Below are 15358 nucleotides of genomic sequence, written 5' to 3'. Positions count from 1 at the left end.
TTTCTCTCTCCCTCTCCCGGTCCTCCTCCATTCGTCCACGTTTTCTCTCTCTGCTTCCTGAGCGGCTGCGGGCTCGTTTCCTGTGGCGGTCCGATGGAGGAGAGCTTCTGCTGTCCCGGTGACGGTAGCGCTCCCTGAGCGACGACAAACAGTAACAATACATACATATATAAGACACAACGCATGTGCTGTGATCTCTGGGTTATAACATTACTGTAATTATCGTTACTACATGTTATAACGTTACTGCAGGTTATAACATTACTGTACGTTATAACATCACTGTAATTATCGTTACTGTACATTACATCGTTACTGTAGATAACGTTACTGTACGTTATAACTACTGTAGGTAATATTGTTACTATACGTTGTAACGTTACTGTACGTTATAACTACTGTAGGTAATATTGTTACTATACGTTGTAACGTTACTGCAGGTTATAACGTTACTGTAGATAATAACTTTACTGTACGTTATAACGTTACTGTGCGTAATATCGTTACTATATGTTATAACGTTACTGCAAGTTATAACGTTACTGTGCGTAATATCGTTACTATATGTTATAACGTTACTGCAAGTTATAACGTTACTGTAATTATCGTTACGACACATTATAATGTTACTGTAGATAATAACGTTACTGTACGTTATAATGTTAATGTAATTATTGTTACTATAGGTCATAACATTATTGCAAGTAATAACATTACTGCAGGCAATAACGTTACCGTAGGTAACAATGTTACTGTAGATAACAATGTTACTGTACGTTATAACGTTACTGTTGGTTATAATGTTACTGTAATTATCGCTACTGTACATTATAACGTTAATGTAATTATTGTTACTATAGGTCATAACATTATTGCTGGTCATAACATTCCTGCAGGTAATAACGTTACCGTAGGTAACGACGTTATTGTAAGTAATAATGTTACTGTAGGTAATAATGTTACTGTACGTTATAACGTTACATTTTTTTATAATGTTACTGTAATTATCGCTACCATACATTATAACGTTAATGTAATTATTGTTACTATAGGTCATAACATTATTGCAGGTTATAACATTACCGTAGATAACGACGTTATTGTAAGTAATAACGTTACTGTAGGTTATGATGTTACTGTAGGTAACAATGTTATTGTAAGTAATAATATTACTGTAGATTATGACGTTACTTTACACAATAACATTACTCAGTTTACTTAGTTTATAGCAGTATTGTAGATTATAACACAAGTATGCAAATGTGTAAGTGGGCTAGTAAGCAGTAGGCTGGAATGCAGGTAGGCTAGAAGTATACAAGTAGGCTAGCATAGAAGTATGCAAATAAACTAAAATTAAAGTACAAAAATAGTTTAAAAGTGTGCAAGTAGGTTAGTATGCACACACACGTCAGTTGAAATGCGTGTATGTCAGTACACAACTAGGCTTGTTCTTAAATACGCTAGCATGTGTAGTATGTGAGTGGGCTAGAATGCAAGTATTCATGTAGGCTAGTATGCAAGGAAGCATGCAGTCAAGCAACATGTTTAGCCATTTATCTACTTTGCTTTGTAACTAATCAATTACGCATCTAGGGAGACATTACGATTGTAACGTTAAAGTAACGCAGCTCCGTGTACTATGTGATTTAGTAACTGAGTGAACGTCAGGTTAAACGATTAACGGTTGACTCGCCCACCTGCTGCGCTCTCGGCTCCGGTGTCTCGGGGGGGTCCTGCCCCTCTCGTTCTCCGACCGGTACCGCCCTCCTTCCTGTCGTCTCCTGTCCGGACTCCGCCCTCGCTCCCGCCGCTCTCCGTGCCCACTGTACCCACCGTACCCGTAGCTTTTGTGGCGCCGTGGCCGTTCGGGCGACTTGTCAGTCTTGAAGTGATGGAAATGCTCCATGGGCTTGAAGGAACCGGATTCGGAGGGGGGGTAGAAATTAGGAGGTAGAGGGGGTAAGTGGGGCTGAGGGGGGTAATTCATCGAGTAGGGAGGCTGAAAGGGTACAGAAGGAGGCATCGAGGGTGGAGGAGGAGGAGGCGGGACGTAAGGATACGAGCCCTGAGAGGGGGCAGGGCCACCTGCAGGGACAGGTAAAGGGGGCGGGGGGAAATTAGGGGGTTCTGGGAAGCCCTGGTGCAGAGGCGGGGGTGGGAAAGGAGGGCGCAAGGGGCACTGCGGGCCCTGGGAGGACGCTGGGACAGGGTAGGGAGGGAATTCGGGACGAGGCGGCATGTTGGGCATGTAGGTGTTGGTGCACTGAGGGCTGTAGGTGGAACAGTGGGGCGTCGAGGGGTCATAGGGGTAGGGAGGGGGCACGGAGGGCGCGAGGGACTGAGGAGGGGGCAAACGCAGGGGGACAGGGGGGTAATTCTGAGGGGGAGGGCGCCCTCGTGGGCATCCACGTCCAGGATGAAAGGACATCTTCTGAAACGAGGCCAAAAGACGAAGACTATTACACAAAGAGCAGTGTGTAATTTCTGTAATACGTCATTATTTCATCCTTTGTAGTGCACCACGTAGTACACAGAAGTCAGTCCACTTCACTACATAGGAAACTACATTCCCTACTGGACATAGTGTGCACTATGTAGGGCACTACTATAGGGAGCAATTCTCAAACAGCACTAGAGAACAGATGAGACACTATACAGGGTGCATATGCCCTTCATAGTGCACTTGTTTGAGGAGTGAGGAACTTTGCTGAACACTCTAATATGTAGTTGGACCCATGTAGTGCACTTCATAGGGTACATAAGCTCCTATTCCATATACTACTGTAGTGCACTGCTATAGGGAAAGCTTACATGGCTGCCTATTGGACAAAGAGTGCACTACGTAGGGTGTATAAGTCATTATTTCATACCCTACATAGTGCACAGCTAGATGCACTAGGTTCCTGAACCCATAAACAGCTTCCAATTGGATATATATAGTGCACTACATAGGGTGCATAGGGTCCTGAAACCTATAAACAGCTTCCAATTGGATATATATAGCGCACTACATAGGGTGCATAGGGTCCTGAAACCTATAAACAGCTTCCAATTGGATATATATAGCGCACTACATAGGGTGCATAGGGTCCTGAAACCTATAAACAGCTTCCAATTGGATATATATAGCGCACTACATAGGGTGCACATGTCATAATATCATGCCCTATGTAGTGTACATAAATGGACTAGGGTGCTGAATTCCAAATAGCACTACATAGGAGGCATAAGTCACTAGTTCACACCCTATATAGTGCACTTATGCAAGGGGACATACAGTGCACTATGTAGGGTGGACATAAGCTGTCCATTGGACATATAAGGCATGATATAGAGTGCATAATCCCTTTGTAGTACACTACATAGTGCATGAAACAAGGATGAGAGAAACAAGTGTGCTACATAGGGTGCATAAACTATTGGAACACTTCCAGTAGATTCTCAAATGCTGCCCTGTTGGACTTATTTCGCATCCTACATAGTGCACAGGGGTAGTGAATAAAAAGAGAAAGAAGCTTTTTATAAAAAGAGGCTTTTTATGATTAATTATGCAAATTCATGCAAATTCATGCACACGCACGCGCACTTTATTATCAAAGCACCCAGGACAGCAGGTTAACTCCGGCTAACAGTGTACAAACAGCACTTAATAAACATCGGTACTCCGTTTAAGTGCTCTTATTAAGTTAAACTTTAATGTTTGGGACATCTCAGAGTCAGCAGATAATCAGAAAAAATATTAATTATTTATCTAAACACACAAAACCCCGTTAAAGCCGAGTGTGTGCCTACCTGCGCGCGCTAGCCGCTAATCAAGCTAAATGTGCTAGCAGGACCAAACCTCATCGATGTGGAACCGGAAGCAGCACGAGCACAAACTGTGTAATATAATTTTTTACATACAGATTCATGTAACTATTTTATATATAAATACAGCGATAACAGTTAGCTCTTACAGAGCATCCGGTTTCCTACAAGTCCTCGCGAAAGCAAAATCCGCATCTCAAATCACTCCCTATTCCCTCGATAGGTGCCCTAGACAGGGCGCAAAATAACACCTCTACACCCTCCCTAGGGCACTACATGTCCAATAACTGAACCATTTGGGACTCAGCCTGCGGTTTTTAAGTCGACACGGTCACAGAGAAGGACCAGAGTTTGGCCAATCAGATCGAAGCTTGTCAAAACCAGCCAATAGACGTTGAGGGGGGCGTGTCCGTCGCTAAATCGCGTCCCCTAGAAACACGAAGTGGTGATAAACGCGTTCCTATAGCGCCGTGGACGCAGAGCTGCTTTTGAGTGGTTTGAAACGGATTGTAGTGTGTTGTTACTTTATCTCATTATTTCGAGCTACTATCTCGCTACCTCAAGATATTGTGTTATTATATCTTAATATCTCATTATTGTGACTTAATGTCTCAATATTCAAGATATTATGTAGTTATTCACGTAATATCTCATTATTTCAAGATATTACGTAATTATTGTGACGTAATCTCATTATTTCAAGATATTAAGTCATTATTGTGACGTAATATCTCATTATTTCAAGATATTAAGTCATTATTGTGACGTAATATCTCATTATTTCAATATACTATTTCATTATTGACGTAATATCTCATTATTTCAAGATATTAAGTCATTATTGTGACGTAATATCTCATTATTTCAAGATATTATGTAGTTATTGATGTAATATCTCATTATTTCAAGATATTATGTTGTTATTGTGACGTAAGTTCTCCTTCATTGCTTTTATTGACTGTAATGAGGAATTACCTTGAAACTTCTGGTTGCAGAACCTATACGCTAACCTCACTAGCTAATCTAGCTAACATTAGTGACGAAGATCACAGTAGATGGTGGTCGTCATGGTAACGTTATATTCGGACAGGTTAGGACGCTGTTCAATAAATCGGTGAGAAAATGGCGAGGGCATTCGAGACTGATACCGATATCAAACTCGCGACTAGAGACTGATTTGCTAAGCTTGCTATATTATTCTATTTAGGTGTCTTCAAATTTGCATAATCATGAATATTCATCGCTCCTGGAATTTTTAATGAGGAGTGCAGATGCTGCTCAAGCGGCTGTGTTTCAAACCGAGGAAGCACACTACACACAGATCTTTCCCTCCTTTTTTATTTCCCGCTTTACAGATTGAAAAACCACAACGTTAAAAATGTTTCTTCAGGTGTCAGAGGTAATGCTCATCCACACACACACACACACACACACACACACACACACACACACACACACAGAACCCCGATAATAATGCCATGATGTCCACCGTTGCAGTAAAAACTATACTCACTCGTGTACAAAATGATTTGGGTGTAAGATTCCCGCCGTGAGCTCATCATTAAGATCGTTATGCAACAAACAAAGGACAAAAACTAAATAACATTAGGAGGAGGAGGAGGAGGGGAAAGTGGTACACGCACCACCCGCCACCAAAACAACCTCACAGCGGTTTTATCGTGTTTTAAAAACGAGCCTCGAGACACGAATCATGTTAGTATTTTCATAAAATATGGATAAACCAGACAGGAAGTGAAAGAGAGACAGAGAGGAAGTGCTAGCTTATATGATTTCTTTAGGAAAAAAAAAATAATCAAAAACATAATCTCTGAAGGAATCATCATCATCATCATCATCATCATAAAGGCCAGGTGCTCATCTTCAGCTCATCTCCACGTCTCTGTTTGGACCCTTTGCTACCAGAATCAGTGAATCAGTGAATCAGTTGCAGCATTTGCCCGTGGAGCTCTGGTGGGCGGAGTCTTGGAGGTCCACGCCGGTTCGGCCCCGCCCACTTGCCCCGCCTCCTCCAGCCTGAGGCTCGTTCTTCGGCAGCTTCTTCGCTGTAGGACGGAGAAGTGCACGGAATGAGAAAATCAGCATCAGCAAGCGGCTTCCAGCCAATCAGATTCTCCGATCCGACACGTCGGATAAGGGGGCGGAGCTAAAGCGAAATCTGATCAGCCAATCAAACAATCAGGTAGCACCATGTGTCTATAGCGGGAGTCGAGTACGGATTTTATTTGAGTGAACGCAAAACTGAAAAGCTAACAGTTTCTAGGTTTGTGATTGGCTGATGAGATTTAACTTAAGCTCCGCCCTTTGATGTCGTTATACTATTAAAAACATGCTACGTACAGCAATAACAGCAATAACAAAGTGTGCACGCAAAATTGTCTAAAATAGTTAACACTGTGTGGGTGTGTGTGTGTGGGTGTGTGTGTGTGGGTGTGTGGGTGTGTGTGTGGGTGTGTGTGTGTGTGGGTGTGTGTGTGTGTTTCAACTTACCAATAGCCATAAATATCTCGTTGACGTTCATGGCGGTTTTGGCCGAAGTCTCCATGAACAGCAGGCCGTTATCATCAGCGTACGCCTGCGCTTCCTGTTCCGGTTCACACAACACAATGTTAAAATGGCAGTGTGTCAGTCTAACACAACTGACACACACACACTCACACACGCACACACACCTGGAAATCGACAGCTCTCTTGTTAGCGAGGTCAGCTTTGTTCCCAGACAGGGCGATGACAATGTTGGGACTCGCCTGTTTCTGCAGCTCGTTTACCCAATTCTTCGCTCGCACAAACGTTTCCTGAACACACACACACACGCGCACACACACACACACACAGTGAGAGTCTGAGTGAGTGAGTGAAATAGTGTATAAGTGAGAGACACACTGAGTAAGAGAGTCAGTAAGGGAGTAAGAGAATAACACACACGCATACCCAAACACACACCCACACACACCCAAACACACACCCACACACACCCAAACACACACGCACACACATACCCAAACACACACCCAAACACGCACCCAAACCCACAACCAAACACACACCCAAACACACACCCATACCCACATGCATACCCAAACACACACACACACACCCCCAAACACACACCCAAACACGCACCCAAAAACACACCCAAATCCAGAATGAATACATTTGAAACATGTTTAAAGAACATGAACACTGAACTGCGGAAAAATGAAATTAAATCCCAAACCAAACTAAACACTAAACACACAAATCCAGTTAGCTGAATATCTGAAGAACAAGAACCTGAAAGAGAGATAAATTCTGACTAAATACAGAGAACGTGATCACAGTTTAGAAGAACTAAGACTTAAAATTTAGAAGTTAAGAAGAAGGAAGACACACTAAAAGCTATAAACCCGAAGAACGGAGCCTCTGTAATCACTGTGAGCTACAGGAAGCAGAATCAGAGACGCTCTTCACTCGGATCCGTCCGAAATTTAACCACATCAGAGAGGAACATCAGCGTAAATTCACAGCCTTCATCTCAAACGTCTCTCTGAGCTCCGAGCACAAAGTGAAGGAAGTGTGTGACTGGCAGCTCTGCTCATATTCACTCCATCATACAACACACACTAATCTAATCTAATCCAATCTAATCTAATCCTAACACTATTATAATATTTTATACAGCTATATCATTTATATTAATTCACGTTTAGTGTTTATTCATTATTATTTTTCTACTCCTTTATTTGTTGTTATTGTTTGTCTATACAACTTTTATATTAATTTGCTTTGGCAACACTTTTAAACTAGTCACACCAATAAAGCAGAGAGAGAGAGAGAGAGAGAGAGAGAGGGAGTGAGTGAGAGTGAATGAGTGAGAGTGAATGAGAGAGTGAGTGAATGAGTGAGTGAGACAGTGAATGAGAGAGTGAGTGAGTGAGTGAATGAGAGAGTGAGAGAGTGAATGAGTGAGAGTGAATGAGTGAGAGAGTGAGTGAATGAGTGAGTGAATGAATGAGTGAGTGAATGAGTGAGTGAGAGAGTGAATGAGTGAGTGAATGAATGAGTGAGTGAATGAATGAGTGAGAGAGTGAATGAGTGAGTGAGTGAGTGGATGAGTGAGTGAATGAGTGAATGAGTGAGAGAGAGAATGAGTGAGTGAATGAGTGAGTGAGAGAGTGAATGAGTGAGTGAGAGAGTGAATGAGTGAGTGAGAGAGTGAATGAGTGAGAGAGTGAATGAGTGAGTGAGAGAGTGAATGAGTGAGTGAGTGAATGAGTGAGAGAGTGAATGAGTGAGAGAGTGAATGAGTGAGTGAGAGAGTGAATGAGTGAGTGAGTGAATGAGAGTGAGAGAATGAGTGAGTGAGAGAGTGAATGAGTGAGAGAGTGAGACAGTGAATGAGTGAGTGAATGAGTGAGTGAATGAATGAGTGAGTGAGAGAGTGAATGAGTGAGTGAATGAGTGAGTGAGAGAGTGAATGAGTGAGTGAATGAGTGAGTGAGTGGATGAGTGAGTGAGTGAATGAGAGAGTGAGTGAGAGAGTGAGTGAGAGAGTGAGTGGATGAGTGAGTGAGTGGATGAGTAAGTGAGAGAGTGAGTGAGAGAGTGAATGAGTGAGTGGATGAGTGAGTGGATGAGTGAATGGATGAGTGAGTGGATGAGTGAGTGAGAGAGTGAATGGATGAGTGAGTGGATGAGTGAGTGAGTGGATGAGTGAGTGAGAGAGTGAGTGAGTGGATGAGTGAGTGGATGAGTGAATGGATGAGTGAGTGGATGAGTGAGAGTGAGTGAATGAGTGAGTGGATGAGTGAATGAGTGAGTGAGTGGATGAGTAAGTGAGAGAGTGAATGAGTGGATGAGTGAGTGGATGAGTGAGTGAGTGAATGAGAGAGTGAGTGAGAGAGTGAGTGAGAGAGTGAGTGGATGAGTGAGTGAGTGGATGAGTAAGTGAGAGAGTGAGTGAGAGAGTGAATGAGTGAGTGGATGAGTGAGTGGATGAGTGAATGGATGAGTGAGTGGATGAGTGAGTGAGAGAGTGAATGGATGAGTGAGTGGATGAGTGAGTGAGTGGATGAGTGAGTGAGAGAGTGAGTGAGTGGATGAGTGAGTGGATGAGTGAATGGATGAGTGAGTGGATGAGTGAGAGTGAGTGAATGAGTGAGTGGATGAGTGAATGAGTGAGTGAGTGGATGAGTAAGTGAGAGAGTGAATGAGTGGATGAGTGAGTGGATGAGTGAGTGAGTGAATGAGTGAGTGAGTGAGAGAGTGGATGAGTGAGTGAATGAGTGAGTGGATGAGTGAGTGAATGAGTGAGTGGATGAGTGAGTAGATGAGTGAATGGATGAGTGAATGGATGAGTGAATGGATGAGTGAGTGAATGAGTGAGAGAGTGAATGAGAGAGTGAGTGAGTGAGTGAGAGTGAATGAGTGAGTGAGTGAATGAGAGTGAGAATGAGTGAGTGAGAGAGTGAATGAGTGAGTGAGAGAGTGAATGAGTGAGAGAGTGAGACAGTGAATGAGTGAGTGAATGAGTGAGTGAATGAGTGAGTGAATGAGAGAGTGAATGAGTGAGTGAGTGAGAGAGTGAATGAGTGAGTGAGAGAGTGAATGAGTGAGTGAGAGAGTGAGTGGATGAGTGAGTGAGTGAAAGAGAGTGAGTGAGAGAGTGAGTGGATGAGTAAGTGAGAGAGTGAGTGAGAGAGTGAATGAGAGAGTGAATGGATGAGTGAGTGAGTGAGAGAGTGAGTGAGAGAGTGGATGAGTGAGTGGATGAGTGAGTGAGTGAGTGGATGAGTGAGTGAGTGAGTGAGTGAGTGAGTGAGTGGATGAGTAAGTGAGAGAGTGAGTGAGAGAGTGAATGAGTGGATGAGTGAGTGGATGAGTGAGTGAGTGGATGAGTGAGTGAGTGAATGAGTGGATGAGTGAGTGAATGAGTGAGTGGATGAGTGAGTGAATGAGTGAGTGGATGAGTGAATGGATGAGTGAGTGAGAGAGTGAATGAATGGATGAGTGAGTGGATGAGTGAATGGATGAGTGAGTGGATGAGTGAGAGTGAGTGAATGAGTGAGTGGATGAGTGAATGAGTGAGTGAGTGGATGAGTGAGTGAGTGGATGAGTAAGTGAGAGAGTGAATGAGTGGATGAGTGAGTGGATGATTGAGTGAGTGAATGAGTGAGTGAGTGAGAGAGTGGATGAGTGAGTGAATGAGTGAGTGGATGAGTGAGTGAATGAGTGAGTGGATGAGTGAGTGGATGAGTGAATGGATGAGTGAATGGATGAGTGAGTGAATGAGTGAGAGAGTGAATGAGAGAGTGAGTGAGTGAGAGAGTGAATGAGTGAGTGAGTGAATGAGAGTGAGAATGAGTGAGTGAGAGAGTGAATGAGTGAGTGAGAGAGTGAATGAGTGAGAGAGTGAGACAGTGAATGAGTGAGTGAATGAGTGAGTGAATGAGAGAGTGAATGAGTGAGTGAGTGAGAGAGTGAATGAGTGAGTGAGAGAGTGAATGAGTGAGTGAGAGAGTGAATGAGTGAGTGAGAGAGTGAGTGGATGAGTGAGTGAGTGAATGAGAGAGTGAGTGAGAGAGTGAGTGGATGAGTAAGTGAGAGAGTGAGTGAGAGAGTGAATGAGAGAGTGAATGGATGAGTGAGTGGATGAGTGAGTGAGTGAGAGAGTGAGTGAGAGAGTGGATGAGTGAGTGGATGAGTGAGTGAGTGAGTGAATGAGTGAGTGGATGAGTGAATGAGTGAGTGAGTGGATGAGTGAGTGAGTGGATGAGTAAGTGAGAGAGTGAGTGAGAGAGTGAATGAGTGAGTGGATGAGTGAGTGAGTGGATGAGTGAGTGAATGAGTGAGTGGATGAGTGAGTGAATGAGTGAGTGGATGAGTGAATGGATGAGTGAGAGAGTGAATGAATGGATGAGTGAGTGGATGAGTGAATGGATGAGTGAGTGGATGAGTGAATGTCCTCTCACAGTGTTAGTGATGTCGTAGACGATGATGGCCGCCTGAGCTCCTCTGTAGTACATGGGGGCCAGGCTGTGGTAGCGCTCCTGTCCGGCTGTGTCCCAAATCTCAAACTTGACTGTCGTGTCGTCCAGGCACACGGTCTGTGTGAGGAACGCCGCTAGACACAAAACAACGAGAGTCGGGATTAGTCCATTAATCACCTGGACGCAGTGCTACAGGTGATAAGAGCAGAAGCGGTCAGCGGGCGAGAACCTCCGATGGTGCTCTCCTGGTACTCGTGGAACTGGCCCTTGACGAAGCGCAGGACCAGACTGGACTTCCCCACGGCCGACTCGCCCAGCAGAACCAGCTTAAACTGGCAAATCTTGTTCCCCGCGGCCGGCCCGTTGGGTCGACCCGCCATGACGCCGCGCTGACGCTGTGGATCCGAGTCCAGACGCTCAGACAGGAACAGGACGAGAAGGCGGGATCAGTCTGGAACAACAAGACGAGCTGACTGCAGCAGAGCTCTCTCTTTCTCTCTCTCTCTCTCAGGACACCTACACAACCTCTTATTTACTACAGACTGACAGTATACTTTTTATCCGTTTCTAGTTACTATCGGCGTTAACACAAGTTCAGGCTTCCGGATCGCGGTATACCGTCCGAGCGATACATCAGCACAGCCCTGGTTCTACACAGGATTGGGGAAGTGAGAAAAGCTGATAAAGTGTTAAAAATTCAACTCTTCCACTCACACGCTACTCTGAGACATGATCACTATGATAAACCCACCACCAAGTGACGTAATTTCCGGGGGGCGCCTCCTCGACTAAACTTTTAAGCGCTAATTAAACAAGCTTGTTGTTGTTTTAGTGCTAGTTAGCGCTCTAGCTAGCTTTGCTGTCTTAGCCAGTGACATATATCTGAGGCATAGCTGGCATCACATTTACATTTTACTCAATAAATGTTTAATTTCAATATAATCTGCTCATTTTATTAGAAGTTTATGAATGTTATTAAAGTTCAGACGGAGCGCTAACTCATAGGCTAGTAGTTAGCATAGCTAATGTTAGCTAACAGGCTAGCTAGGTTAAACTCAATTTAGCAAAAGACAGCACAAGCTGTAAGACACTCACCTTAGCGCTTATTTTCAGTTTAAGTGAAGATGGACGAATTGCGTTTGTTAATATTCACACTGCAAGATGTCGGACTTTTCTCTTTCACTTGTTTCCTTGTCAAAACATGACAGTTTTTTTCCCCCCCGGTGTTTCTGCTCACCCGTATTCACACAAACCCCGCCTCCTACGTTACCATTGGCTAGGTTCACACCCAAACGCGACAATACAAAGTACAAACCAATCCAAGCGCAGAAGACGGACAGGATTACCCAATCATGAAAGAGGGGCGGGGTTTCCCGAAAAACAGGTGGGAAAAGAAACCCCTTGTTTTGGCCTTCTCTTCTGACCTACTTCCGGATCCGGGTAACTCGGGTAAACTGTGAGCTAGCCAATCAGTACGAGCCAATGTAAATTACGGAACGAGAGCACGTATGCTGTATCCTGGTAACGGCTGCGATGAAAAACAAACAAATAAACGGCACTTTTAATAAGCGTAATCGTATTTTATGGACAGAAAACAGCTAAAAGTTTGCTCACTTAGCATTTGGACTTAGCATTAGCATTTTATGGCACAAATAAAATAACGTACAGAAATATTTTACATTCCTAGACAAAAAAAAATTATTAATGTATGATTTTGCAAATTATCTAAAAAAATAATAATAATAATATCTCGATTTATCAAGCTTTTATTTTTCCTAATTTATTAAAAAGAATACAAACAATCTAAAGGTGTGTTATTAGCTAATGTTGACTGAATACGGTATATTTATATATTTCTGTTGCAGTAACTCAATGTTATCAGGATAATTATTCATTTACAAATTCATAATTATAATCAGAATCACAATTATGAAAGTGTAGCAACTTTTTTTCAGCGGATTTAATCACGTAATAAGAATGAATGCGTCACTTCCGGTTCCTTCACGTAGTTAGGATGTTTCTCCACAAGATGGCGCCAGATTCAAACGCTGAACTTTTACTGCGCCCTTTTACACATTTAATTAAAAAAAACTATTATATTATACTATTTTATAATATAAAACATTGTGCAAATGTTGTGTGTTTATTATTACATTATCACATACATAAAGTTAATAAAAGTAACTATATAAAGATAAATAAGGACCAGTGCATAGAGGAGAGATGTCTTTAGCCTAGCACAGAGCGTGAGCGCGAACTCTCTGAAGAGCCACAGTTGGACTTTTCCCTCAGGTTCTGGGACACACTCTGTGTTTCAGGTTTTTATAAAGAGTGTATTCTGAGCCGTCCGTGTCCACTGCCATGTTTTTGTGCTCTGCTCTCTGCTCTGTGGAAGTGGGCTAATATTTTTAGCGGTGCCCCATTTTCTCCACAGGCCTGACGTCGTCAATTCTATTCTGGTGGCTCTGTGTGTTCAGACAAAGGCAAAAAAAATTACATCTGCTAAATTTGCTAGCACAAGCAAGCCTCGAGAAGCCTGTCTTATGCAATACAGCTTGGGAATTTGGTGTGCTACTTTCCTGAAAAGACATCAAGTACACAGGAGTCGCTAACCCGAGGGTGCTAATTTGCTGTAACTGTAAGGGTTCAGGTTGCTAACACTAATCTAAACCCTTACACTTGCAACAGAAACCAAGAGTAAATTTAGCAACTTGGCAGTTTGCCGCTCGTTTAAATCCCCAGATCTGCATTTTGAAGCTGATGAAATCAGTCTATCCCAAAACCCACACACAGTAGCGAGGACAGTTAGCCTACTGGTGTTTCCTCTCTGTGCTCCGAAAGGAACAGCGCATGTAACACAGCCGTGAAAATGTCACCATATTTTCCCCCTAACACACATTTCAAATGTAAACGATCGTGAAAACTTTATTTTATTACCTTAAAAGTTACAAGAATCCCTGACACCAGCTTGTGCGTGCGTTGTCTACCATGTGTGTGTTGAACATTAGCTAAGCTAGTTTTCAGCTAGCTAGTTAGGCTTTTAATGTAAATCCTGAGAGTTTGGGGGTTTTAATTTCAATAGACAAATTTTGAATTAAAACACTGAAAGATTGAATTAAAAAAAAACAACACACGCAAAAAACCCCCACAAAAAACACACAACTCCGACTCAGAACTTTCCGAAGTTTCGAGTTTGCAGGATAACCAAGAGTGAGTAATAAAAAAGTGTAGTATGAATGTCCTGTGTGTGTAAGAGACTGAGTGTTTACTCACACACACACACACACACACACACACACACACACATGAATAAATGCATATTAATGAATAAGTATGAAACGTGACATGGTGTGTTGAGTGTGTTCGGTACGCAGTGTGAGGAAACGAAGCTAAACGTCCTCTTCATCCCGAACTCAGGACTCTTAATAACCTCCGCTGATGTGTTCGTCTGAAGGACTTCTCAATATTTAATGTGCTGCGCATCTCATTTACATAATTGTGCATTAATATGGCACAAGTCTTTCATTTGGAACTGCGTGACACACCTACAACAGTGGGAGGTAAATCACACACACGCGCACACACACACACGCACACACAGAGAGAGACACTGGGGGAACAAGGTCGTCAAGGACACCGTCGCCGCCGTGAACGTGTGTGTGTGTGTGTGTGTGTGTGTGTGAGTTTCCGTGCAAGCACTTCGGTTCAGTTCTGCAGAACACACACACACACACACACACACTTGGAGCATCACAGATGAAAAAAGAGATATAAAAGATGGAGACAAAGAGAAAGCGAGAAACATCAGTGATAGAAAGACAGTCGAGTAGAATAGAGCCAGGAACGAGAGAGTGACGAAAAGAGGGAGAGACAGAGTTAATAAACGAGTGGTGCAGATTATTACACAGATATAACATTTTTACGAAATCCAAACAAAAGGCGCACTTTAACAGCAACATGTGCTTAGAGCAAAGAATTGAGTTATATCGCAATGCAATCCAGTGGAAATATCTGTGCAAGAGTACAATGTGTGTGTGTGTGTGTGTGTGTGTGTGGGGATCGTTCTCTCTCACACACACATGCTGAGCAGAAGCAGAGCACTGCTCTGGCAGCACAGTGTGAGGCACAATGAGTGATAGAGTGACACACACACACACACACACACACACACACACACACAGTTCTGATTGACCTTTGCACTCTGTGATGATTTTTTTTTTTTTTTTTTTGCATTTTTTATTTGTATAAAATGTCTTTGTGTTTTGGTGAAACTGTAACTGCTGAAAACTACACCGACAGAGAGAAAGAGAGAGAGAGATAGACAGAGAGAGAAAGAAAGAGAGCATGAGAGAGAGAGAGAGAATGATAGAGTGAGGAAAGGAGAAAGAGAGAAAGAAATAGAGGGTGTGAGAGATAGAAGGTGGGAAAGAGAGACAGATAGACAGAAAAAGAGAGTGGAAGGGAGAGAAGAAGCAATGGAGGGAGGGCAAGGGAGAGACAGAAGAAGAGAGAGAGGGAGAGAGAGAGAGAGAGACAGAAGAAGAAAAGAGAGGTAGGGAGAAAGG

The 15358-nt window shown here is 43.0% G+C and overlaps 2 protein-coding genes across 3 annotated transcripts in view; both read right to left on the bottom strand.

Moving 5' to 3' along the window:
* Positions 1 to 4089, bottom strand: part of drosha (drosha ribonuclease III) — a 57296-nt gene extending 53207 nt beyond the window's left edge. The window contains exons 1-3 of one of the 2 annotated variants that reach the window (XM_053238548.1): positions 3793 to 4089; positions 1698 to 2428; positions 1 to 134 (exon numbers count right to left, since the gene is read on the bottom strand). The exon at positions 1 to 134 is cut by the window's left edge and continues 185 nt beyond it. In XM_053238548.1, the coding sequence (XP_053094523.1) occupies positions 1 to 134; positions 1698 to 2428 (865 nt within the window). In that variant the 5' untranslated portion in view covers positions 3793 to 4089. Of the gene's footprint in view, positions 135 to 1697; positions 2432 to 3792 lie in introns of both variants that reach the window. The other variant, XM_053238547.1, reaches the window with a different exon arrangement.
* Positions 4090 to 5131: 1042 nt separating this feature from the next.
* On the bottom strand, positions 5132 to 12054 carry LOC113535328 (ras-related protein Rab-5C). Its single transcript, XM_026928572.3, has 6 exons — positions 11889 to 12054; positions 11023 to 11244; positions 10776 to 10927; positions 6498 to 6620; positions 6316 to 6409; positions 5132 to 5870 (listed from the first exon to the last, which is right to left on the bottom strand). The coding sequence occupies exons 2-6, from the start codon at positions 11171 to 11173 to the stop codon at positions 5749 to 5751; spliced, it is 642 nt and encodes a 213-aa protein (XP_026784373.1). The 5' UTR covers positions 11174 to 11244; positions 11889 to 12054; the 3' UTR covers positions 5132 to 5748.
* Positions 12055 to 15358: the final 3304 nt, after the last annotated feature.

This window comes from Pangasianodon hypophthalmus, chromosome 12, assembly GCF_027358585.1.
Source record: "Pangasianodon hypophthalmus isolate fPanHyp1 chromosome 12, fPanHyp1.pri, whole genome shotgun sequence".
Taxonomy (NCBI): domain Eukaryota; kingdom Metazoa; phylum Chordata; class Actinopteri; order Siluriformes; family Pangasiidae; genus Pangasianodon; species Pangasianodon hypophthalmus.
This window is presented reverse-complemented; position numbering and strand designations above follow the sequence as displayed.